General features: G+C 33.9%; 2 protein-coding genes across 3 annotated transcripts in view; both read left to right on the forward strand.

Moving 5' to 3' along the window:
* LOC113395897 (hemolin-like) overlaps positions 1-14,302 on the forward strand; it is a 284,073-nt gene extending 269,771 nt beyond the window's left edge. Inside the window, exons 1-6 of one of the 2 annotated variants that reach the window (XM_026633614.2) lie at positions 9,939-10,047; positions 10,157-10,209; positions 11,227-11,347; positions 11,620-12,213; positions 13,367-13,566; positions 13,921-14,302. In XM_026633614.2, coding sequence (XP_026489399.2) covers positions 10,164-10,209; positions 11,227-11,347; positions 11,620-12,213; positions 13,367-13,566; positions 13,921-14,216 — 1,257 coding nt within the window. In that variant the 5' untranslated portion in view covers positions 9,939-10,047; positions 10,157-10,163 and the 3' untranslated portion in view covers positions 14,217-14,302. Of the gene's footprint in view, positions 1-9,938; positions 10,048-10,156; positions 10,210-11,226; positions 11,348-11,619; positions 12,214-13,366; positions 13,567-13,920 lie in introns of those variants that run through there. The other variant, XM_064219908.1, reaches the window with a different exon arrangement.
* A 2,162-nt stretch (positions 14,303-16,464) lies between these two features.
* LOC113395869 (protein TEX261) lies at positions 16,465-21,950 on the forward strand. Its single transcript, XM_026633587.2, has 5 exons — positions 16,465-16,618; positions 18,095-18,174; positions 18,829-19,050; positions 20,547-20,658; positions 21,384-21,950. The coding sequence occupies exons 1-5, from the start codon at positions 16,549-16,551 to the stop codon at positions 21,500-21,502; spliced, it is 603 nt and encodes a 200-aa protein (XP_026489372.2). The 5' UTR covers positions 16,465-16,548; the 3' UTR covers positions 21,503-21,950.
* The last annotated feature ends 3,516 nt before the right edge of the window (positions 21,951-25,466 follow it).

Consider the following 25,466-nt stretch of genomic DNA (forward strand, 5'->3'; position numbering starts at 1 on the left):
GCCTATGTCCTTCCTTGGAATTCGAGCTCGCAATTCGGTTCAGTGGTTTGGCCATGATAAAACAGACAGACAGACAGAGTTACTTTTACATTATATATAAATACATATATATAAGCGAACCACTGACTAATGGCTGTTTAATCACGAAATCTCAGACACTATAACACGTACAAACTTGAAATTTGGCAGGTAGGTTCCTTGTAGGGTGTAGACATTCGCTAAGAACGGATTTTACGAAACTCCGCACTCAAGGGGTTAAGCACAGCAGCAGGAGCAGGCACGCCATGCTATCTGAAATGTATGTTTATTAAAATAGTAATCCCTCAGATTATAAAACAAAAGACAGCAACTACGCACCGCAACAACCGCCCGGGTGCAAACAGTTCTGGCGATCCTCATTCCCGCGGAAAAGATTTTTAAAAGACCTTCTGTGCGCCTCACCGGTGGTCACAGACTGATGGTCACATTTCATTATACTAACGAGGGACGCCCGGGTCTTTTGAAAGGCACATAGACCGCGAGGATCATTGGTGAAGCTAGGGCCGGATCTATCACATGGCTTTTTGGGCTTCGGCCCAGGGCCCCCAACTCAAGTAGATTCAAGGGGCCCCCAACTAAGTCAAGTCAAAGTCAAAAATAGACGATGATGCGAAACAATCCATAACTTCATTAAATTAAACAAGTCGTATGGTTTCAAGTCTACGTTCAGCTATGTCTTAAGGGCCCCAAAGTAGTGGTAGCCCAAGGCCCTCTTAACTTACGGTCCGGCCTTGGTTAAGGACAACCTACGTTTTACAGATTGGAAGTTTGTATTTTATAAAAAGCCGCAGGTTGAGTTAGTATTAGTGTAGAATCAAAGTAATAAAGGTACAAACATTTATTAATTTAATTGTGTGTCTCGTCTTCGTCGTTTACATCTTGGGTTTTTTTGTTAGAGCGCATTGTAGTCTTACAGTCATAACGTGTATTATTCATCTAATATGACAAACTCAAGGAAACTATTATCACCTATAATCAAACCCTAAGTATATATGTCTGTCTGAACGCGATTAACTCAAAATCTACCAATTTTCATACGGTTTTCACTAATAGACGGTGTGACTCAATACTCTCTGTCTTTCTTAGACATTTCTTTGTCAGTAGGTAATTTGCAATCAGGAATCCTATTTCGACGTACATTACCAAGACTCAGTATACCGTTTTTTGACAAGCATTCTATCAACGACAGAGATGTAAAGTAATTGTCAAAATATAGTCTATTTATTGGTTAGTATATAGTTTTAATTGCGAGGTATTCTTTTTATAATATTAAGATAACTACTTCTTACCAAATGCATATGTACACGGTACATATACCAAAATACCATTTTATTATAATTTTTGTCTGTCCGTCTGTTTGTTCCGGCTAATCTCTGGAACGGCTGGACCGATTTCGACGGGACTTTCACTGGCAGATAGCTGATTTAATAAGGACTAACTTAGGGTACAACAATAACTTTTTTGTTAAATACAAACGCGCACGAAGTCGCGGGCACAGCTAGTGTACATATAAATCAAATCAAAATATAACTGACATAATTATACGACTGAATCAAGGATATTGAAGTAAACTACTTAGTTGAGGTTACAAATCCAAATAAAGCACTTCGTGGTAGGGCCTTGTGTAAGGTAGACTAACGGCAATAATTAGTACTGTTGTGTTCCGGTTTGAAGGGTGTGCAATTGAAACGGAAACAAGGTAACATCTTAGCTCCCAAGTTTGACGTGAGTTTGGCGATATGTGCGGAATGGTTAATACTTTTACAGCGCCAATGTCTATGTTCCACTAATCAGCATTGGAGCAGCGTGGTGGAATATGCTCTATGCACCTTCTCCTCAAAGGGAGGGGGGGCTCTAGCAGTGGTAAATTTACAGGCTGTTAACAGTATGTATGTAATGTCTATGAGCGGAGATGACCATTTAGCATCAAGGCCCGTCCGCCTATAACACATCACACAGTATAAAACAAAGTCGCTTACCGCTGTCTGTCTTTCACTGTGTATGCTTAGATCTTTAAAATTACGCAACGGATTTTCATGAAGTACTTTTTAATAGATAGAGTGATTCTAGAGGAAGGTTTATATGTTTACAGGTTTCTAATGTGATGTCGTAAATAAATACTTTTTTTTCGCTTACATTGCAAACGCTGGCTGAACCCTACGAGATAAATCAAAATAATGTACCACAGTATCGTACACCTTAAAAATGTATATTAGCTTATTCTCTTAACCCACAATAACCATTTCTTCCGAAACGATTTTAGGCAATACAACATTAAACCTTATCCAATTGAGTACCTTAAATACATTGTGCATTTAATACAGATCAATATGGGCCTTTACAGCATGTGCCGAAAAGCTTTGAACGTTGTATATAAAGCCATTCTAGTATATTTAGTATCAGCACAGTACCCGTGCGAAGGCGGAGCGGGTCGCTAGTAATAACATAAAATAAAGCATACAAAACATTAGTCCAATAAGAAAAATAAAAAATACCTTGAATGATAACGAATTAATAGTTATTTCTCCATCATTTTACGATGATTTTTTTTTTCCGAACATGTGGCGCCAAATACGAATAACAATTGCAGTTCACGGTCGTTAAACGAACTCGAAATTACGGCTGGCGAAAGGGTATATTCGCATTCAATGTAACCGTTCAATCGTTAACGACGGACTTCTCTAAAACATTCGCGTAGTGATCGTTGAGAAATTAGTAAATTCGTGAAAATTATTGACATTAAACTTCACGATGAAGTTGCTCGCTAAGCCGACACTTAAATGTCAACTGTCAAGTCGCTCGAGATAGACAACTTCACACCTAGTAGTGAATATACTAATGGTACACCTTATATGATGACCTCCGTAGTTGAGTAGGGTGTACACCGGTTTTCATGGGTACGCCACTCCGAGGTCCCGGGTTCGATTCCCGGCCGAGTCGATGTAGAAAAAGTTCATTAATTTTCTATATTGTCTTGGGTCTGGGTGTATGTGGTACCGTCGTTACTTCTCATTTTCCATAACACAAGTGCTTTAGCAGTGGTTAGAACGCGTGCATCTTAACCGATGATTTCGGGTTCAAACGCAGGCACAACTGAATTTTCATGTGCTTAATTTGTGTTTATAATTCATCTCGTGCTCGGCGGTGAAGGAAAACATCGTGAGGAAACCTGCATGTGTCTAATTTCAACGAAATTCTGCCACATGTGTATTCCACCGACCCGCATTGGAGCAGCGTGTTGGAATATGTACCAAAACCTTCGCCTCAAAGGTAGAGGAGGCTTTAGCCCAGCAGTGGGAAATTTGCAGGCTGCTAATGTAATGTAAACACTTTATATACTAGTGAAAAAAAAATACATTTCTGCTTATAAAAATAATTATTTCCTTATCAATAATTCGATTATTATTGTTTCATTTTTATAATTGTTTATTAATTCCATTTACATAAGAACTATTAACTTTAGGTCCTTAACTATATATATAAAAAAAAAGTAACTGTATACCTCCAAGGTCCAGTGTTCGATTCCCGGCCGAGTCGATGTAGAAAGAGTTCATTAGATTTTCCGTAAGTAATGTATGTGATGTCCAATATTTACATTAATTATATTCTACCTCTGGTGTCTCACTGTATAAATCATGACCTCGTGGAATTCTAAGACTGCTAGCAGCATTTCCCCGTTGAATCGCAATTCGATCCTCTGGACATGAAATGAACTCCCCTGTCACCAGCGGAGGCAATAAGGCGCGGTGTTATACTTTTCATAAAGGTTTTTGCACTCTTACTCCAAGGTCCCAGTTGTTCATCAGCAAAAAGGACAAAAACATCACCGACTAAGCTTCATCGGCGTAATTTAAAATAGTTTTTAATTACTCGAATGTAATCAGAAACTTACATTTAATTACGCCGATGAAGTAAAACTTCTGTAGCACTTACATAAATATAATTAAATAACACGTATCTTTTTTGCTATTGATATATTTTTTTTTCAATTCATAGCACCTAGCTAAAATAACAGCTAATAAATAATGAACTCTATATCAGTTCAAGGTGACATCACCATAAACAAGATCACAGCGCCATATAAACCAGTCTAATCCATGGAACCAGACAATCACATACAAAAAATACCATCAAAATTAGTCCAGTATTTTAGGAGTTCAATGACACACACACGTACACAACATTTATATATTTTTTTTCAATTCATAGCACCTAGCTATAGTATATATATGTCGGAGGAGTTGGGTTCGGGGATTGATCCGACATTTGGAAGAATCATAATAATATCAAAGGATTACAATAATTCATCTCGATTAAGAGCAAATGGGTTTGCAAGCAACCATCGCATTCGAGTCGCTTGTCAGAACGTAACGGCTCACGTTGCCATGACACTTGCAACTCCATTCGGGGCGACCCGCTCTTAAAAGTAAATCAGCCATCAAACATTATTGCCAACTACTCGATTTCTTAATTATCCAAATCAACAACCAAAGTAACCGCGCCCCGTTATATATATATAGTCAATGGCGTCAAACAAAAAAAACAGTTCACAAATAGAGGAAAAACAAAGGCTGAACTGGTTTTATCTTTGCCTATTTATAAATAGATTACAATCAATTGCACAAATTATATGCGTAATATATTTAAAGTATAAAAAACTAACGTTCAATAAACGAGATTTAAATCTCAGTTCACAATATATTTTAAAAGATAAATGACAGGTTTAGGTCTAACATTTATTATATACAAATAAGTATATTCATATAGAATACATTTGTTTGTACATTTTTAAGTTTTCACGTTTTATTAATATGTTCTCATTTAAGTGACTTTGTCTTTTTGAGAAAACAAAAAAATTAATTAAAAAATAGAGTTTATTTATCTGTGTTCCTTCTTCGTTTAGAATAGGCTAAAGATGCTTTCAATAAGGTCTTTAACATAAAAAATACTTCACACGTATTCATTATTTCAAATATTTAAATATTATTTTGAATTTTTATAATTCATTAAATCGGCTATTTGTTTTATTTTTTTGTTAAATTAAATTTCAATACGCAAAAAGTTTTTACTCTTCAAGCATGTGCTTTGTTTTTTTTTAATGCTACATTAAAAAAAATGGCCTTCTGTGGCAGCAATCATGAAAAAAATACATAAGTACATCTGAATTGATAACTTCCTCCTTTTTTTAAGTCGATTACAAAACAAGGTCTATGTGAATAATCCTATTACCCGTTTTCATCTTATTAAGATGCAAGTATATACGCGCCGGGATTCACCGAGACCGTGCATTTAAAATCTCTGTTTTCCTCAAATCAGTATCAATACTAGTTGATACTCGCACTTCACTTGATCAATTATAATCTCTTTTGATAAAATTCCTTTATAAATGTCCCAAAATTAAAACAGAAAAGTATAAACACTTCGGCTGTACAATAATAAAAAAAAAACATTTACGATTACATTTAGAAAGATTTTATTAGATAAAGATTAATTAATGAATTCCTCAGAAATTCAATATTTATAGACCAATATTTTATATGAGTGTAAAATTTTTATAGAATATTTTGTCATGAACGCGCGAAAGAATTGCCAATAAAAAAGACGGGAAGTCTCTAAGTAAAATATAAAATGGCGCCATATTAAAAAAAACACGTTGACAATTAATATATTTTTCTAATTAAAATTATAATTTTAATCAACGATTGTTTTTTTTGTTATAAATGATTCGTAAATAAAAACAAATGCATCGCACTAAAAATAAGCAGATTTAAGTTGGCAGCCATTTTGAAAAAAAAAACAATATTAAGTTTAAACAGGATATTAAAATTTTGTGGCAATATCTACTAACAAACTTCTACATAACTACAGCATGGCTGGCGTAGAAGCAAAGTCTACCATAAAAAATTTTTCCTAAGCTGTTTTTAAATAGACAGACGGATCGATTTTTATTTTCGGTTGAATAAATAAATGACGCATGACTACACTCGATGAATAATTAATATGTCACAGAGGAAAATTGTTGAATTAATTATTATGGAAAAAATAAGGTAATGATTTTAGGTGTAGCAACATTTTTATATTTTTTTTTATTTCGAAAATAATATCCTGGCCTCGCAGCCTTAGCACTCAAATACATTTTTTTTAAAAATTTAGACCAACTTCTTAAATATAAACATAGAAAATGTTGTTTTTCAAAATCAAGAACAAAATCAAAATAAACTTTATTCGAGTAGGCTTTGACAAACATTTTTGAATCCTCTGAAACTGCCGGGAAGTCAACAAGTTCACAACAACTCCACGCTTTTTTATCATCTATATAATCTTGTATCGAATAATATGCTTTTTTATTCATGTATTTTTTACAAATAATTAGAATTTATGAATTTTTCTAGTTATTTTACATAAAAATCTTCATATAACATTAAATACACCAACGTCCTCCCCTTCCACATGGGAAAAGCCCCGGGAAATACTATTAGACAATCAATAAGATTATTTTTCTTTATTACGTAACGGATACAAAATAACAGCTAATAAATAATGAACTCTATATCAGTTCAAGGTGACATCACCATAAACAAGATCACAGCGCCATATAAACCAGTCTAATCCATGGAACCAGACAATCACATACAAAAAATACCATCAAAATTAGTCCAGTATTTTAGGAGTTCAATGACACACACACGTACACAACATTTACATATATAAAGATGTTTACAATTGTTATTGACCTAAAAAGTTATCTATAATCTGTGAGACGTTAAAAATAAATTGAAATTTTTGACAGATCACAAAAAAAAAACAACCGTCAAGTTTGAATCGAATTAAAGCATGGTGGTTCCGTAATTATTTAGAGATATGTATAGATTTATAGATACATTTGTTTTATCTTTCTGGACACTGAAGCTGATCGTAGTTCAAAGGGCGTTCTCTAGACGGGTGGACCTGATGACACCTGACACTTGATGCGGACCTGGAAGACCAAAGAGCTTTGGCGCAACAAATATAACGTCAATTCGATGACAATTCTTTTATGGGATGGGCAAGTGGGCACCATTGGTATTACTGGAAGTTGCAAGAAAGTACATCACATGAAAGCTAAGTGTCCCTGTCCTGTTCATGTCCCTTGTGCCTTTAGTTACACTGGCTTACTCACCCTTCAAACCGAAATAGATATATACTAAGTATTAATGTGTTTTGGTAACAGATATAGGTATCTGGTAGGACCAAAGGCTTGCTTAATTGTGATGAGGATAAGGGTCATTTCATTTAAATTTTCTAGTTACGGATCCCTAATACTTTTTTATAGGTATGTTTATTGCTGAAACAAAAAATGCCGATCTAAAGTTAAATAATATTTGTGTTATAATCGACTGCCTCGTCAGTGTAGCGGCTAGGTTATAAAGCTGTGAGCTATGAGGTCCTAGGTTCGTAAATATGATGTGCTTAGTTTGTGTTTATAATTCATCGCGCTCGGAATTTAAGGAAAACATTTTGAGGTAACCTGCATGCATGTAACCTCATTGGAACAGCGTAATGGAATAACCTCCAACACTTCTCTACAAAGGGAGAGAAATCTAAGCTTAGCAATGGGATATTTCAATGATATTACTACTGCTGTAATATATAAAAATACTAGCTACCATCCCGGCTTCGTCCGGATAAAATAAAAAAGTATGTCCTTGACGATCGCAGCGACACCATAGAGTACGGAAATCAACAACGGTGCGATTTAAAAGACGTTTCTGCCACCACCGATACGACTTGAAAATCTTTAAGAAAAGGGCCTACTCATTCCACAAAAGGCCATGCAAGCAATGCACTCTGCCGTTGGTGCAAATTTCCATGGACGGTGGAAGTCACTTTCCAGCAGATGAGCTCTTGTATAATTGCCATTTAATTCATTAAACCAATAAAACATTTTTAATATGACTATTTTCAATAGTCTTATATATTTTGAATCTGTGTAAAATTTGAAGTCAATTTGCGTTTACAAAAAAGAAAAAAAACAAATCGTATTTACGCATCAAACGAAACAATATTTCTTATCAGTGCATTTTCTAATCTTTGAGGAAAATATATCTATTAGCGTGAAATTGTTAGGAAATTATCATTAGTTGTTTACTAGCTATGTTACTGGATTCCTAGACGTGTACCGCGTCGCAGGTCATCGGTAACGTTACGAACAAAACTGATAAGATATTTACATAACGGGGCATTTAAATTTCATCGTATTTTAGATATTTTAATTTGTATTGCGTTGGACTGAGGTCGTCAATGGTCATATCGATCGAATTTACAGCTGATCGATCACTATTTCAATGTTCGTCGATATTATTCTTGAGTCAAGCAGTTCAGCTTGTATTGCCTGGGGAACAAAATGTATTTATTTATTTATCAAAACTACTATTTCGCTTGGTTTATTTTACCTACCCAGGCGGGCTTGCACAAAGCCGGGGGTAGGTACCACCCACTCATCAGATATTATACCGCCAAACAGCAGTTCTTAGTATTGTTGTGTTACGGTTTGATGGGTGAGTGAGCCAGTGTTACTACAGGCACAAGGGACGTAACATCTTAGTTCCCGAGGTTGGTTGCGCATTGATGATGTAAGGAATGGTTAATATTTCTTACAACACAATTGTCTATGTGCGATGGTGACCACTTACCAATTCATTTTGAAAAGAAAGACGTTTCTTTTGGAGTATTTATTATTTTAAGTCGTACCTACTATTGTTTGAATCGGAGGTTGAGAACACTAGCATCTGACGCATGCGCAATGGCTTTTAACCGTCCGACAGCTGGCAATCGCTGTCCTCGTCTGACTAGTGATGTTACGCTCTAGCTCTTTTTCACTCTACTTTTAATATTTACTATCTTTAACAGCCAGCAACCCTTATTTGCGGCCAGATTCAATTAGGCAACCGTATGTCATAATAAACAGAAAAAAATTAGCTTTAATTTGATATATAAATTGTGAATGTACGTTGTGCATGTATAAAGGTAACAAAACCTAACCTAACCTAAATACCTGTGTAAACCTGGCTGCGAAGAGGTGCGGCCAGATGCGCAACGGCAACCATGATTTTTCAGTCTTTATAGGTGTTGCCGTAAATTGGACGATATTTTATTGAAAAAACAAGTCAATGAAATTTTTGACGGAATAAGAATTTTTAATAATTTAATTAAAAATACTAGCGGCCTCATTTTGATAGGCAACCTGGTAGATACAAATTCTCCTAATCATAAATATTTGTAAAAATTTGGTTTTTTGGTTGTAAACACACGATGGGTACACTGATTCTGCAGCGGGGTCTTAGACGAAATTAATATATTTCCTTTTAAATAATAAAAATAGGTTTAAAATTCTAGTTCGATAGACATTTTGAATGAATGTTACCTACGTGATATGGATAGCTTTACGGCCGAGTCTGTATCGCGGTTCTTTACATAAACCTCAAGTAACATCACGCGTTTTCGTTCAGATTAATATTGTTTTTTTTTTTCAAACCTTGCGCATGTCAATTATGTTACTTATAGTTATACTATAAAGGTTTTTTAAAAAAAGATTTATTGCAAAAAAATAATGTCTTAATTTATTAACTTAGGTTCTAAAATTTTTTTTATTTTTTTTTATTATAATATTATTTTTTCTCGTCACCTCAAATATCTTAATTTACATAAGTCCTTAAATATATATAAAAATGAATAAAGACGGTTACCGTATAAATCATTATTTAATTATAATAAAATTAAAAAATATATATTGATCACCCAACTCTGTAACCATTACCTTAATAAAATATACTTTAGACTAAATAAAAAAAAAAAAAAACAAACAGACGTTTTTATATATTTTTGACGTATGTACCGTGAAAATGGTTACATGTATTGTTATTGCACGTAAATATTATTCAGCGATGACACCTCACCCCTATATATAATCTGTTTCTTCAGTATATTCCACATTAGTTGACAGACGTAGCTTTCCCGCCTTTTGCAACGGTGGGTATTTTGATTGTATTGTTTTTTTTTTTAATTTAACATGCAAAGATGTTTTATAAATAATTAAATTCAGTATTTAATTTTAATGTATTGTTTTACTTTGTTTTAGATAAATCATGTATAGAATTTTAAGCTTTGTTTTGACCGTGGGAGCTGTGATATGTAAGTATATTTTTAATTTAACTCTTTTTTAAAGGAATATATTATTATTAAAGAAGTAAAAGAGTACGATTACCAATTAAAGAGCACAGATTAATCAGAAAATAGATCTTATATAATTAACCTATTTAGTTGTAATTATGTTATCTATGAGTATTTATTGTTTATTTATTTACACATAGATAGTATTTAGTTCCAGGAATTACTTACAATTTCGTTTTTAGATTTAAAACTTATAAATCAATAAATTACGGTAAAAATATATATATAATTAAGTTATTTTTTTTTTTAATTAAATTATAACTAATATTTTTAATACTTTTAAAATAATTTACAATATATTGTAAAAAAAATTGTTTTTCCAATAATTCAAATTAAAATCCGTCCAAGTCCCACGGCTAGACAAAGATATACTGTAGAGATGGTTAAAAAATGTGTCTTCCATATTTACCAGCAGAGGATGTTTTTTTTTAAAGAATATTCATTAGCATCATTAGCAGCCTGTAAATTTCCCACTGCTGGGCTAAAGGCCTCCTCTCCCTTTGAGGAGAAGGTTTGGAGCATATTCCACCACGCTGCTCCAATGCGGGTTGGCGGAATACACATGTGGCAGAATTTCGTTGAAATTAGACACATGCAGGTTTCCTCACGATGTTTTCCTTCACCGCCGAGCACGAGATGAATTATAAACACAAATTAAGCACATGGAATTTCAGTGGTGCCTGCCTGGGTTTGAACCCGAAATCATCGGTTATAATGCACGCGTTCTAACCACTGGGCCATCTCGGCTCAGTACTGGGCCATCTCGGCTCAGTAAAGAATATTAGCCTGACTGTATGCACTATTATTCCTATTTACCCTCTCCAGTTAAACGACCATTTTATGTTAAATGGTCAGGATAAAACTTGCGATTTTCAGAACGTTGACCTGTTGAAACCAAAATTAACGAACTACATATTATATATTCAAAAAACATTTGTTTTTCTTTAACTAATTTGTAATTTTTTTTTGTTTAATTAGGTGCATCACAAGAGAAGCTGCCAGTGTTAAAAGCGTTGCCAGCCGAGGTTCTCTTCAGGGTGTCTGGTAATTCGGAGCTGGTGTTAGAATGTGCTACCGAAGACAAAGACGCTGGTGTTAAGTTAGTGTACCTTTATTTTTTTGTTTTACCTTGCTTAAAAATATTTTCATTCAAAAATATTCTTTATTCAAATTTTAAATTATGGTAATGTAACGAAACTACATAAAACTTCGGTAAAAATAATGTTCGAAATTCGTCGATATTAATTAATATAAAAATGAGACAAATCAAAATTATTTTCGTACTCGTACTCCTAATAACTAAAATTTCTAAGCATATTAACTCTAACAATTAACCCGATTTAATTATTAATATAATCTGTGGCATTATAGATACTCATGGCTGAAAAACGGCAAACCTTTCACCCCGAACGCTGACGTCATCCAAAACTCCAACGAAGGAACATTAATATTCAAAAAGCCCGCCAATTCCGACGAGGGCCAATACCAATGTTTGGCTCAAACCGACCTTGGCACAGCCAGCTCTAGAACTGTCAATGTCAAGCGGACTTATATCGACGTACCGGAGGTTAAGCTCGCGAAACACAAACCAAACGAAGGAAACAACTTCAAATTAGATTGTAAGATCCCTTCCTCCTATCCCAAACCGGAGATCGTTTGGCAATATCAATCCTTGACTGATGCTGGCATATACCGTACAATAATGAACCAGAGGATAACCGCGTCCCCTGAGGGTGATTTGTATTTCACGAGCGTGACGAAAGAAGACGCGAGTCCAGATCACAAATACGTTTGTACTGCGAAATCACCAGCCGTTGATGATTATGTGGTGTTGGCAGAACACGTGATCGAAGATGTGGTGAGCGGTGGCGCCAGCCAGAAGGAGCTGGTTAAGCAATATGTCAGCAGCGATATGACGGCCAAAGTTGGCGATGTGACTATGATATATTGCATCTATGGGGGAACGTGAGTATTTTTAACCTGTATTTTTTTTAATAAGGCAGAAAAGTTTGTTCGAGCAAGGAAACAAACGAAAAGCTGTTTTCAACCTCTGTTTTTTTGTCAATTAAAAATAGTTACTGTATTAATCATGACCGCGTGCAATGGTGGCAGGAATGCTAGCAGCATTTCCCCGTTGAATGGCAATTCCGATCCTCTGGGCAACAAAACGAACCAGCCCTCCTGTCACCAGTGGAGGCAATAAGACGAGGTGTTATACTTTTAATTAAGCTCTTTGCACTTCTACTCCAAGGTCCAAGTGTTTCAACTGCGAATGTACATATATATTAAGTACTTTGTTGTAATAAATAATCAGCTATAACTTAAGTACATAAAAGTATCCATTAAAGTTTTATTACGTGCATAGATTTATCGTAAAATATTTTACATTTATCTGTAAATATTTTTATTGCGGAAAATTATGTTCCAAGTAATAATAAGTAAATAGTATAAAACAAAATCCCTTTGTATGCTCTTTAAAATTACACAACAGATTTTGATGCGGATTTATTTATTGGTAGATAGATTGATTCAAGAGGAAGGCTTATAGGTATAATGCATGCACAATATAGTACAGAAACACTGATAATTTTAGAGGTTTCTGAAGCAATGTCGTAAATAAACATTTTTTTGCGCTTACTTTGCAAACGCTGGCTGAACCCTACGAGATATATCAAAATAATGTAGTACAGTATTGTACACCTTAAAAAGGTCTTCAAAAACGTCCACGATGGTATATATCTGTCTCTTAGGGATAACCCACTGTAACCATTTTTTATCCCTTACTTTTTACGGGAAATAATACAAGGGTCGCTAGTGATTAAATGGTTTAAAGTAACGTAACAGTTTATATCCCACTGCTGGGCTAAGTTTTCTCTCCTGTTAAGGAGAAGGTATGGTGCTTATTTCATCACGCTGCTCCAATACGGATTATTGGATACGCATTTGACAGAATTTCATTGAAATTAGACACATGCAGGATTCCTTTACCGCCAAACACGAGATGAATTGCAAACTCAAAAAAAACACACGAATTAAATGGTGCTTGCACCTACACTCGTTCTAACCACTGGCTTACTAAGCCGAGATAGCCCAGGTTAAGTCTGTCAATTGTTTTCAGTCCCTTGGCCCACCCCGACTGGTACAAGGACGGCAAGAATGTTAACAACGATCCCAAGGACCGCGTGACGCGCTACAACAGGAGCGCTGGTAAGCGGCTCCTGATCAAGGAGACCTGGCTCTCAGACGAGGGCGAGTACACGTGCATCGTTGACAACGACGTGTCAGTTCAGAGGAATACTATCAAGCTCACTGTTGTCAGTTAGTATGAGATTTATCTAAATATAAAAATTCTACTCAAGTTGCAGTGTTTTTTTGTGTCAAATGTAAAAGGTAAATTTTGTAACAAGAAAATAAGTTGGCAATTTATGTGACAATCAAGACAATCTACTAGTGTATTAAGCCACTAGAACAACTATACGTTACCGAAACATTGTACGTGTATAAAATATCAATAAATGCAAGGCAAAGATGGATTAGTCGTCAGCCTCAAAACTTTTTGTAAAAAAAAAATAAGACAATAAAATAATTATTTTAAAATGTAATTTAAATTAATTTTTAAAGTTCGAATTTTCGAATCAGTATAAAGTTTTTAAAAGACAATTAACATTATAGGTGCACCACAATTCGTAAGGGGACATCAAACGAAATTAATCGTAAAAGCCGGAGAGGACGTCACTATTCCCTGTCAAGCGGCCGGCGTTCCCGCGCCTGAGCTGTCTTGGACGTACAACGCCCAGAGCTTGCTCCAGAGTGACAGGATAATACTCAACAAATCATCAAGAGGGAACACGATCGTCTCTGATCTAACCATCAAGAACGTGCAGAAGGAGGACAAGGGTTACTACGGTTGTAAGGGACTTAACGAAAACGGCGAAATATACGAGGAGACATTGGTTTTCGTTCAGTAATTTTTTACTTTATAATTTGCATAGTATATAATTTTTGTACTTTACTTTATATTTAATGAATATAATAAAATTTTATTTAATATAAATAGAGACTTTAATTTTATAAATTTTATTTATGAACTCTTTTTTTAGTTTTCAATAATAAGTGGAATAAAAACTAAAAATGATACACACAGTATAAGTTTCAGTATAAATTAGGGAATATTTGTTAAAAAAAGATATACAAGATTTATAGAATCATTTATGAATGATAATTTTTAGTTTATAATAATTGATATAAAGATATAATACTATAGTATTTTTTTATATAATACTATAGTTTTTTTTTTTTGTCCTTTGTATACAAACGACAAAAAAAAAATTGGTTATATGGATCTGTGCAAGCCTGTCTGTAGTAATTACGTTAGTTACACGCTTTTCGTGTATCCTACCGCCAAACAGCAATACTTGGTATTGGTAAGGGGCCATTCATTTATTACTTAAGACGATTTAGGGGGGGAGGAGGTGGACCATGTCTTATGTTTTCTTACAAGGGGGTGGGAAGGAGTTTCGATAGTTCTTACGTGAGATGAAAACAAATATATTTGAAAAAACGCGGGAAACCGCACGATAGCTGAGGTTCGCTCGGATGCGTACCTTTAGAAAACATTTCAAAAAGTTTGTTACTTTGAAAAATAAACAGTAAAATAAACCAAACGTGTATTCATTTTCTCCTTTAGATTCTTACGTAATAAATATTAAATAGGGAGGGAGGGGGTCGGCCAGTTATTATTTTTTCTTATATTATTGGGGAGGAGGGGGTCAAAAACTAGCGAAAATAGTCTTACGTAATAAATGGATCGTCCCTAATGTTGTGTTGCAGATCTAAGGGCGAGCCATTGTAACAGACACAAATGACGACTTAACATATTAGTTATTGGCCCTTTGGCGATGTCAGCAATGTTTCCGTGCCAATCTACGAGTATGAGCGGCAGTGAGGATTTACTATTAAGTGGTCGATATAAAAGTAATTAAAAAATATATATATGATTAATTAATACTTACAAAATGTATGTTTTCGAAAACCATTATTTAACCCAAAAATAGTAATTAATTTTTGAAAAATTTTCGCCGTATTGTATTGAACAAGTCTAACTGATATTGATAACGCTCGTATAGTATATTTTGGTTATTTACATAGTATTTTGTTTTATGGCATTTTGGTTTGGGATATCGCTACAGATATATAAAATATTATAAAAAAAAAATGCCCTTTCTATTCATAATCTTGGGCTAGAGACTTTTTAGCAAAATTTGAATATTTATATTTGCGTCACAATATAATATTTATAATCACTTTGACAGAATCATTGATAGATAATCACCGTTTGAACACGAGACTGAAGAATAAGCTTATTACGCTAAGTTACCGACTCCGCAGTCAATAAATCTTTGCTGGGGCTACTTAAGTATTCTTTTCTATATGCGGTCGCGGTTGCATGCCCCTGGCGATCCCGTGGCCTCACCACTCGGCGGCATGGTGGAAACCCGAGAATGGTTTTAGTGGGTAGGACAGGGCATTAGTATTAGCGTGCCCTGGTACGGGCCATTAGATCCCGGTTGAGTCCCACATACCCTTCCCGGTCCCCCGACCTAGCGGCATGCGTAAATGCATTTCCTCCTCGTAAAACAAAAAAAAAGCTATACGTTTAAAGCATCTGTACAATGATGATTCTAAAATTCTGGAAAAAGCCTACTTGAATATTTTGATTATATAAATAGCAAAAAATACATACTTTCAATATAAATATAATTCATAATATAACATAAATTATTAAAAGACGGTAAAACAGGAAGGGCTGTATAATAATAGTACTAGTGCTTTGAAATTATATACTTCTCGAACGCTAAAAGCTGAAATGGAACGTAATATCTGGGTTGCCTTTGTAAAGAATTTGCCAACAAAATTAAATTTATTCGGTACGTTTAATTGTTACTTAATAATTGTATAATAATAACGAAAATTATATTTCGCAAACATTCAATATTTTCTTCCATTCCATAACGTTAACATAATACTTTTAAAAAACACGGTAATAAAAACAATGAATATTATGTCTATTGTATTTTAAAATAAAATAAAATAATACAATAGCTAATTAAACGTACATAACACTCATTAGATAATTTATATTAAATATTTTCTGGTGCATAAGCAATTTTAGGGAAAATAATTTAAAACGCAAATATTAATATCAATATACGACATTGATGTTGACGTTTGACAACGCGTATAACCTTAAAATATTTAAAAAATATATCAAAACAAAAAGTAAAAATCAAAATAACAAAGATGTATTTTATATATTTATTAAGTATACTATCTTTAGTTTTACAAGTAATTTTTATGACATTAGCATTAGGTGAGTACAATTATGATTTATTATTTATGAAGTACATATATCATATATTTACCTTGAAAATTATATTTAAAAAGGGGTAAGAAACATGTTTGGCACCAGTTCCGTGTGTAAAAATATCTTGGTACCATCTACGAACTGTATATTAATAGACACGATATTTATTATACCGTTTTTATTGCATTTGCCGAATGGTGCTTAGACTGGCTATTAAGTACTAAATAAAAAAAAAAAGTTATGCGATTTATTTGTAACGTGATTTAATTAATAAATTAAGCGTAATTTAATTGTTGATACACAATACTTAATTAAACATTTAGTAGAATAACATTTATTTGATTAATCTTTGATTATTCAGAATGAAAGTAACTTTGCCAATAGAAAATAGCAGTATGTGCACCTCATGATAATAAAGAGGAATTAAACTTACCGATACTACTTTAATGGGATTTATTCTATATACTATACAGCTTTTAATCACCTCATACCATTTTTTATTTTATTGAACATTACAAAAATGCTTAGTCACTGTTATTTTATTATAAAAACAATGAATAATCAGTGATAGGGGTTTGTACATGCCCATTTGAAGGGAGACCGCTCACTCATCATATTTTATTGCCAAACAACAAAACAGTCTAGTTATGTTATGGGTTGAAGGAAAAGTGAGCCAGTGTAACTCTAGGTACATTAGACATAATATCATAGTAAGTCTTTATAAATGGATGATTGATAATTCTTACAGCACCAATATGAACGGTATACCACTTCACATAAAGTGTCATTGTATGTTAAGAGTTGAGATAGCCCAGTGTTTAGAACTCATGCATACATTACATTTACATACATACACTATCAGCCTATAAATTTCCCACTTTTGGGCTAAGGCCTCCTCTCCCTTTGAGGAGAAGGTTTGGAGCTTATTCCGCCACGCTGCTCCAATGCGGGTTGGTGGAATACACATGTGGCAGAATTTCATTGAAATTAGACACATGCAGGTTTCCTCACAATGTTTTCCTTCACCGTCGAGCACGATATGAATTATAAACACAAATTAAGCACATGAAAATTCAGTGGTGCTTGCCTGGGTTTCAACATGTCAATTAAGATGCACGCGTTCTAACCACTGGGCCATCTCGGCTCTCATGCATCTTAACCAATAATTGTAGATTCAAACCCAGATGTGACCACTAAATTTTCATGCACTTAATGCATTAATCTCAGGCTCAGCGGTAAAAGAAAACATTGTGAGAAAACATGCACATGTCTTAATTTCAATGAATTTCACTTTATCTGTCTCCAACCCGCTTTGTAGCAGCATGGTGGAATAAACTCAAAACCGATGTCTCTCAATGAGAGAGCAGGCTTCAGACCGATAGTGGAACATTTGCAGTATATTACGATTACGACATTGTATTATTATGATGCATATTTAAATGTCTCTGCAAATGTATAATTGTCAATTTTTAACATTTTCAGCGGCAGGATTGTTCTACCTAGCAGAGCTAGTGGAGGAATACACAGTTATGGCTAAATATATAATATCATGGATAGTCGTTGTAAGTATTTTGTATATTTATTTATTTACAGAACTTACCAGAGTAATTATAAAAAATAATTAAAGTATTAAGATTGCAGATGATTAAACCCAAGTTAAAGTTATTTTATAAATACATATTAATATATTTAATGATATGTATGATGAGTCTGTTTTACCACCTTTCCACCGAGTAAAGGTACCACAAATAGTTCAGTATTACAAAATAATACAAAAATAATTCTAGATAATGAATTTCAATAAAATAATGAAGACAACTATTCAATAAATGATTTTAATGATGTCTTCGTTCTGACCAATCAAATCCTCTTGGCCATTCTCAGAGGAAACCAGCTAACTATGCAGGTCATATTGTACAGGTGTGTGTGCTAAAACAAATGCACTCTCTATTCCCTCACTCGTAATCCAATGGGACGTCATATCTGACACGACCGAAAGAGATCCGGAGTAGGACACTGCTTTATGTATTTTTCAAACACACATCCATCATCCAGACTCCGGGCTGTTATTCAGAAAAAGCCAATAACTTTCTATGGACCCCCCCCCCCTGGATTTGAACCAAGAACCTCGGGTTCTTTTACCTAGCTAACGAGGCAGTCAAGTCGAGTGATGATTTAATTATCAGAGATTTCATTGATCAATGTTTGTTTTTTAGGTGACCGCAGGTATCCATATTGGATTAATAATATTTGAAGATATTCCGTTCTATTTGAACGTAATAGGTCTGTTCCAACAGCTGTTATACGGATTATTATTGAAAGACTTCCCAGTTGTCCGAGTGTCGAGTGTGCCGTTTGTAACGGCCGTGCTGAATCTAATATTGCATCACTATCTAGCTATCAAATATTTTGGTGAAGTTTTCTACGCGTTTCCAGAGGTAAGCTATATATAAAAAAGAGAAATACCGCTCACTGATTAATCACGAAATCTCAGAAACTATATCACCTAGAAACATAAAATTTGGATGTAGTTATCCGCTAAGAATGTCCACCTAGGGGGGTAAAAAGGGATTTGGAAATTTCGCGCCGGCAAAGCCGCAGGATCGGCTAGTTATATATAATAGCATTATTACAATTGAAGGAGTTAACATAAACAAACCTTAGATTTTCATATTCCAACCATTACAGGCAGTTCTTGACTAATATATCTTTATTTAATATGACATTCAAAATATTTTTTTGCGCGAATCCATAATGAATAACATAGATTATTCAAGCTCTCGACCGATTACATTGCGTCAATTCAAGGTCAAATGTTGTTTATTGGTCTTTACTCTTGTGGTTTGGAAAAGGATGTCTCACAAATATACCAGAGATGAACTATGGCTTATTATGTTGAGAAAGTTTGAAGTACGTACTGGTAAAGCGAGATATGAAACTCTCAAAATTACCTTCAATGTCGAGTACGAAATGTTCTTATAACACAAATTCAAACACAGGCCAGTCAAAACGCTAAAGGTTACGCAGTCCGAAAATTCCGCCGAATTTGTCTAGTTTTGGAATGTCTGTGATGCGCCTTGATCTCTTAAAAATATATTTTTTGGAATGGGATATCGTTAGAACAGTGCTTACACCCGGGCGCTTGTTGTCCTTAAGCTGATTAAACACAGTTCAAATCAATTTTCTTTATGTCAAAGTAAACACTACCACTGGTTCGGAAAAAAAGCCCTGATCGGAGAGGAACGGGCGGATGAAACCCGGTGTTTTTAAGCCATTTCTTGATATTGTGGGTTATCCCTAAGAGATATATAGATGCCACCTATCTCGTAGGGTTCAGCCAGCGTTTGCAAAGTAAGCCCAAAAGAGTGTGTTTATTTACGACATCACTTTGGAAAGCTCTAAAATAATCAGTGTTTCTCTATTATATTACGACTAAACCTTCCTCTTGGATGACTCTATCTATTATATAAAAACCGCATCAAAATCCGTTGTGTAGTTTTAATCTAAGGATACCTACAGACAGACAGAGTTACATAATAATAACATAATCAGCCTGTAAATTTTCCACTGCTGGGCTAAGGCCTCTTCTCCCGTTGAGGAGAAGGTATAGAGCATATTCCACCACGCTGCTCCAATGCGGGTTGGTGGAATACACATGTGGCAGAATTTCGTTGAAATTAGACACATGCAGGTTTCCTCACGATGTTTTCCTTCACCGCCGAGCACGAGATGAATTATAAACACAAATTAAGCACATGAAAATGCAGTGGTGCCTGCCTGGGTTTGAACCCGAAATCATCGGTTAAGATGCACGCGTTCTAACCACTGGGCCATCTCGGACAGACAGAGTTATCTAATGATAATCCCTATAAAATGCCGATTGATAAGTGCTTGTGAATGCTTAGTTAATGTATAGTATGTATTATTTTTGCAGGTACTAGCATATTTTACTCTGTGCCTCTGGATAGTGCCATTTGCGCTGTTCGTCTCGCTGTCCGCAAACGACTACGTGCTGCCCACTACTGGGGAAAGGCAACACTTATTAGGTGAGACTATGACATATTCCAACAATAGGATTGAAGAAAAACAAAGTTAAGATTTACATATTCTATTCGATTTGATAAATAGATCTGCTGTATTATAAAACAGTTTCGTTCGCCTAGAGTTTTGAGTGACTGCCGCTGAAAGCTGAGTGTTTACACTAAAGTGCTTTAGAAAGCACTATTATCGAATTCAGAAATACTTTGGAATAGACAATACAGGGTCACTGACTTGTGTTTGACAGCAGTGACCTCGAATTAAGTGTTACCATTTAAATAAATTCACCAATAATTTTGGTATAGTTCCAATGCATTCTACATTATAATAAAATTTGCCAAACTAAATAATTTATAATGGTAGATATGGTCATTAGGACGAATCCCAATTATACTGCCATTTCAATCATTCATTACGCTCTTCGATGTAACTTCGTAATTAGTTTTTTTTTTTCAAGATAGTGTTTTTGGTTAAGACACTAATAGTTGGTAGATCTATTTTTTGTTCTGGCTTTTATTTGTGCCAAGAGGGCATAGATTATTTCGCCATTGTCACGTGCGAATTGGTAGATCTATCTAAAGTGGAAACACTGGACGCTTGTCAGAGTTGACAGCGGCATGACATTTCAAAATGGCGTTATAATTTGTCTGAACAGTTAGTACGATGATACCTTTAGGGTCGTAATTAATTTCTGGTATTCAGATACATATATATATTTTTTGTTTTGTTTCAGATGACGACAATGTTGTCACAGATTATTTATCACGGAAAGCGAAACGGTACAGTCTATTATCGTTCTTTAGTTTCGCCAAAGATTCGATATTACCACAGAGAAGTAAAAAAGCTTTTTAAATTATTATAAATAGACTGGCATAGGGTTTAATTAGTTCGGTCCAGTGGGACGATTGCGTGATGTTTGATATTTTCAAGTGGCTTAATCTAAGAATACTCAGGTTCAGTTGTTAAAGGTCGTAAGTGTATTTTTTAAACATTTAATGTTCATGATGAGGGAAAATATGCTATGATATTTTGAATAGCCTATTCCAATGGAAGCAGGAAAAAGGATAAACAAACCTTAGATTTACGTATTTCATGCGATTTGCAATTCATTCAGCTATATTGGTGCACTACTAAGAGTTTATAATTAATATATCTTTATTTATAATACAACACTATTGCACTTAACCACTTATTTCTACTTTAATTTTACTTCCAAAATTCCAATAATATTTTTGACTTTTTCGAAAATCCATAGTGAATATCACAGATTAATCAAGTTCTCGACCAATGATATCGCGTCAATTTGCAGTCAAATTTAACATCACACATAGACTTTGGCACCGTAAAAAATATTTATATATCCATAAATTGTAAATACGTTTAAGCTGGGGGATGTCCCTTGTGCCTGTACACTGGCGCACTCACCCTTCAAACCGGAACACAAACAAAAGAATTGCTGTGTAGAGGGAAAATATATGTTGAGTGGATGGTACCTACTCAAGTACCAGCAGAAAGCCCTACCACCAAGTAATATTAAAGTAATAAAAAATCTATACAAAAGCGGAATCTCATCGAAACCGCTTCAGACATCGGGTTTAATGACGTAACTAGTGATTTAATACGAGTTAATTTTTTTGGTTAAGCTAATTTTATATTCATAAAAAGTCAAGTAATTTGAAATGAGGATAAGTAAGCAGTTGCTTGGTCTGTGTTCAATATTATTTATTAAGTGTACTCTTTCTCGCTAGTGTGATAGCAGCCTAATAATAAGACCAAAAGTAATATTATCTATAATTCTAATAATTGAAACGAATTTATTTGGTTAAATTATAAAAAAGATTTTTTCTTTTTTTCGAAAATTATTAATTTGTTTTTGACGCGATAAAGAATGCTGATAAAACAATATTGCGGCTTGTTTTGGGTTTTATTCGAATATATTTTGGTATTGTTGGTTTGTTAAAAGACTCAGTTATATTTAATTATGATTTAGTTGTAAGTTGTAAATAAATATTTATGTTTTAGTTATAGAGGCAGCTACGTCTTCCACGTGGAATAACAAATTACTTTTCATTTATGTATACGAAAATGTATATATTATAAATATAAACAATGTCTCAGGATAATCGCAGTGATGTTCAAATTAAACACTAATAGTAAAATTTTTATTAAAATAACGAGTTATAACGTTTATTTCAAACCTACCATAATTGATAATGCTTGGAATTTATTAATAATTCTGCACCAACATCAAGTCCAGTGGCAGGCGCCATTATAAAAATCTTTGCTCGTTTGTTTTGACAAAAGTGTAAATGTTACAGCCATGACTTATTTCCGGTTAAAAAAAATTTTGACTGATTTATTAAGACCCCACTGCTAAGCAAAAGCTTAGCATAGTGTACCTTTGGGATTGTCGTGCACAATCCAATGCACCACCGATTTGTATTTTCGAATCTTTATTATAAATATCAAAATTAAGTTATAACCTGGAAATAATCAAGTGTCACACGGGTTATTATTTCGAATTGAAATTGAAGAAACCATAAATTAGTCTCAGAGTCGGATTTAAAGTTCTGGGGGACCTGGGGCCACAAAGGAGTGACCTAGACCAACAGAGCCGTGGAACCCCTAATAGTCATATTATGAATTTATTAGAATATTTTAATTTCAATCAGTAAACTATAATAATAATTATTATTTTATTTACTTGTATCGGTAACTTTCGAAACAGTAAATAGTAATATTATTAACTCTGATATTTGTTAACTCGTCGTAATCTATGTTGTGGGGCATTTACCCCGGTGACCCTCCCCCAAAATCCGGCCCTGATTATTCTTAATTATTTACGGCCTTACGTAAAAAACTTGTTTATTAGGGAATAGTTAAACAACGATCTTTCTATAATATTTCATTTGACATTAGAAAGAAGACAGAATATATACACTTATTTAACAGCCGGCAAGAGTCGTGAGCACGGTTGAACGGTATTACACTTTCATTCAAATGACAAGTGAGCGTCCAATAGACGACAAGCATCGACTGACGGACCAATCGCGTGCAGCCTCGGCGACTCCAGCTTCTTCATTCCTCCAATGAGACCTAAGAATGTAATACTTAGATCAAGGTTATGCTCACGACTCACGCCGCTTACTATAAAGCCGTATGTGGCACAGATTATAAATTGAACTTGATACATTATTTGTAATAAGTCTAGCTTTTTTTTTTAAATGTAATTAGTAAATGATTGCTTTAAAATATTTATCTGTAAATATTGACTCATTATTGTAATATTTTTTTGGGATAAATAAATTATTAGAATTTTTTTTTATTTTATTCTGTAAAAGCTCGTATCTCACCGCAGAACAAGAACATTAATTGTCAGAATGAAAGTACATTTACTGTGATAATTATAAAATGTTTAGAATATACGAGTAAAATGTTCATTGTTCGACTAAAATTATTTTTTGTTATTTTTTTAAAGAAAAAGTCACCTACCCCTCCACTTTTTTGATCGGACATTGAATTAAAAATAATGAGACCGTATTCCATTTTTTATAAAGTTCTTAAAATAACTCAGTGCTAACTCAACACTTATATAACACAATAAATAAATATATATATATTATATAAAAAAAGATTCCCACGACCAACTAAAGAGATCTGATACACGAATCGTTTCTTAATCACTGGTCAACATTACACCAGTTAGATACGAAGTGAATTTTCAAAGAATCGAACTGTAAACGTTATTCTGTCAAAATAATTTTAAACCTGACAGAAAATGGATAACTCCTTCAGCAAGTGTTTTATAGCCAATTCCAACTACAGGGCATCCTGTGGTTAAAATAAAATTTATTGAAACAACTTTTGAGAAAGTTCCTGCGTTTATTTAAAAAGTTTAGTAGTATCGTATATTGCAGGTTTGCTCAGTGTTACCCTTTACCGCCGAGCATGAACGAAGTACCATAAACACGTTATGTACATGAAAATTCAGGTTTGAACGTTCTAACCACTCTTCATAAGATAAAAAAAGACATCTAGAACTTTGGATTGTCCATTATTTTGTTATTATTGTATTCAAATTTCAATACCTTAGTATTGTATGAGAACTTATCCTCACAACTTTTTATAGTAAATAGAACCAGCAGATATATAGACGCAGAGGAATATATTCGTGTCTATAGGGTAAGTCCCGGGTTTATCGAAATATTTCAAGGATCGTTCACGATATCAATGTTTAGCGTTTAGTTCGCCGCGCATCGCGCTTGAGAGCAACGGAACGGCTAACATTTGACGAAAAAAAAAAGAAAAAGTAAGTATATATTTTGTTTCGTCTACTGTGTATATTTTTTTTATGTTAATTGTTTCACACAATTGCAATGTAAATTAATAAGGTGTTCTTATTAGAAATTGTTACTTTATATATATAATATCATAGTTGATTACTTAAAGTTTAATAAAAAAAAAATATACGATAAAAAAACATAAGTATTTTATTTCTGATAGAGCGTAGAAAAAACTATGGGCAACTACCCCGAACTTAGTCTAATATAATCCCATACATTTGTTAAAAAAAACAAACATGGGTAAACAAGGCATATTATTCAACACAAGATTATATAGATGATTAAAAACGCGGAGGTCATACTTATTGACTTTTAGGCAGGATATATTGTATTTAAAATGTTTAAAAAATGTTTCTTGTCGATTCAAATCGGTATCTACATCCCAAACCAATGATAAATTTACTTTTAATAATAGTTCTGTAAAATAACGATTCAGAAGTGCTTTTAAGAGCGTACTTGAATAAAGTATTTTT

This window comes from Vanessa tameamea, chromosome 29 (assembly GCF_037043105.1).
Source record: "Vanessa tameamea isolate UH-Manoa-2023 chromosome 29, ilVanTame1 primary haplotype, whole genome shotgun sequence".
Taxonomy (NCBI): Eukaryota; Metazoa; Arthropoda; class Insecta; order Lepidoptera; family Nymphalidae; genus Vanessa; species Vanessa tameamea.

Excerpts from the sequence above, each read along its gene's own strand:
- LOC113395869 (XM_026633587.2), top strand. The coding sequence starts at position 16,549 with ATGTATTTTATATATTTATTAAGTATACTATCTTTAGTTTTACAAGTA. Across the intron at positions 19,051-20,546 it reads TTTTCTACGCGTTTCCAGAG|GTACTAGCATATTTTACTCT; the intron begins GTAAGCTATATA and ends TTATTTTTGCAG. Across the intron at positions 20,659-21,383 it reads GGAAAGGCAACACTTATTAG|ATGACGACAATGTTGTCACA; the intron begins GTGAGACTATGA and ends GTTTTGTTTCAG.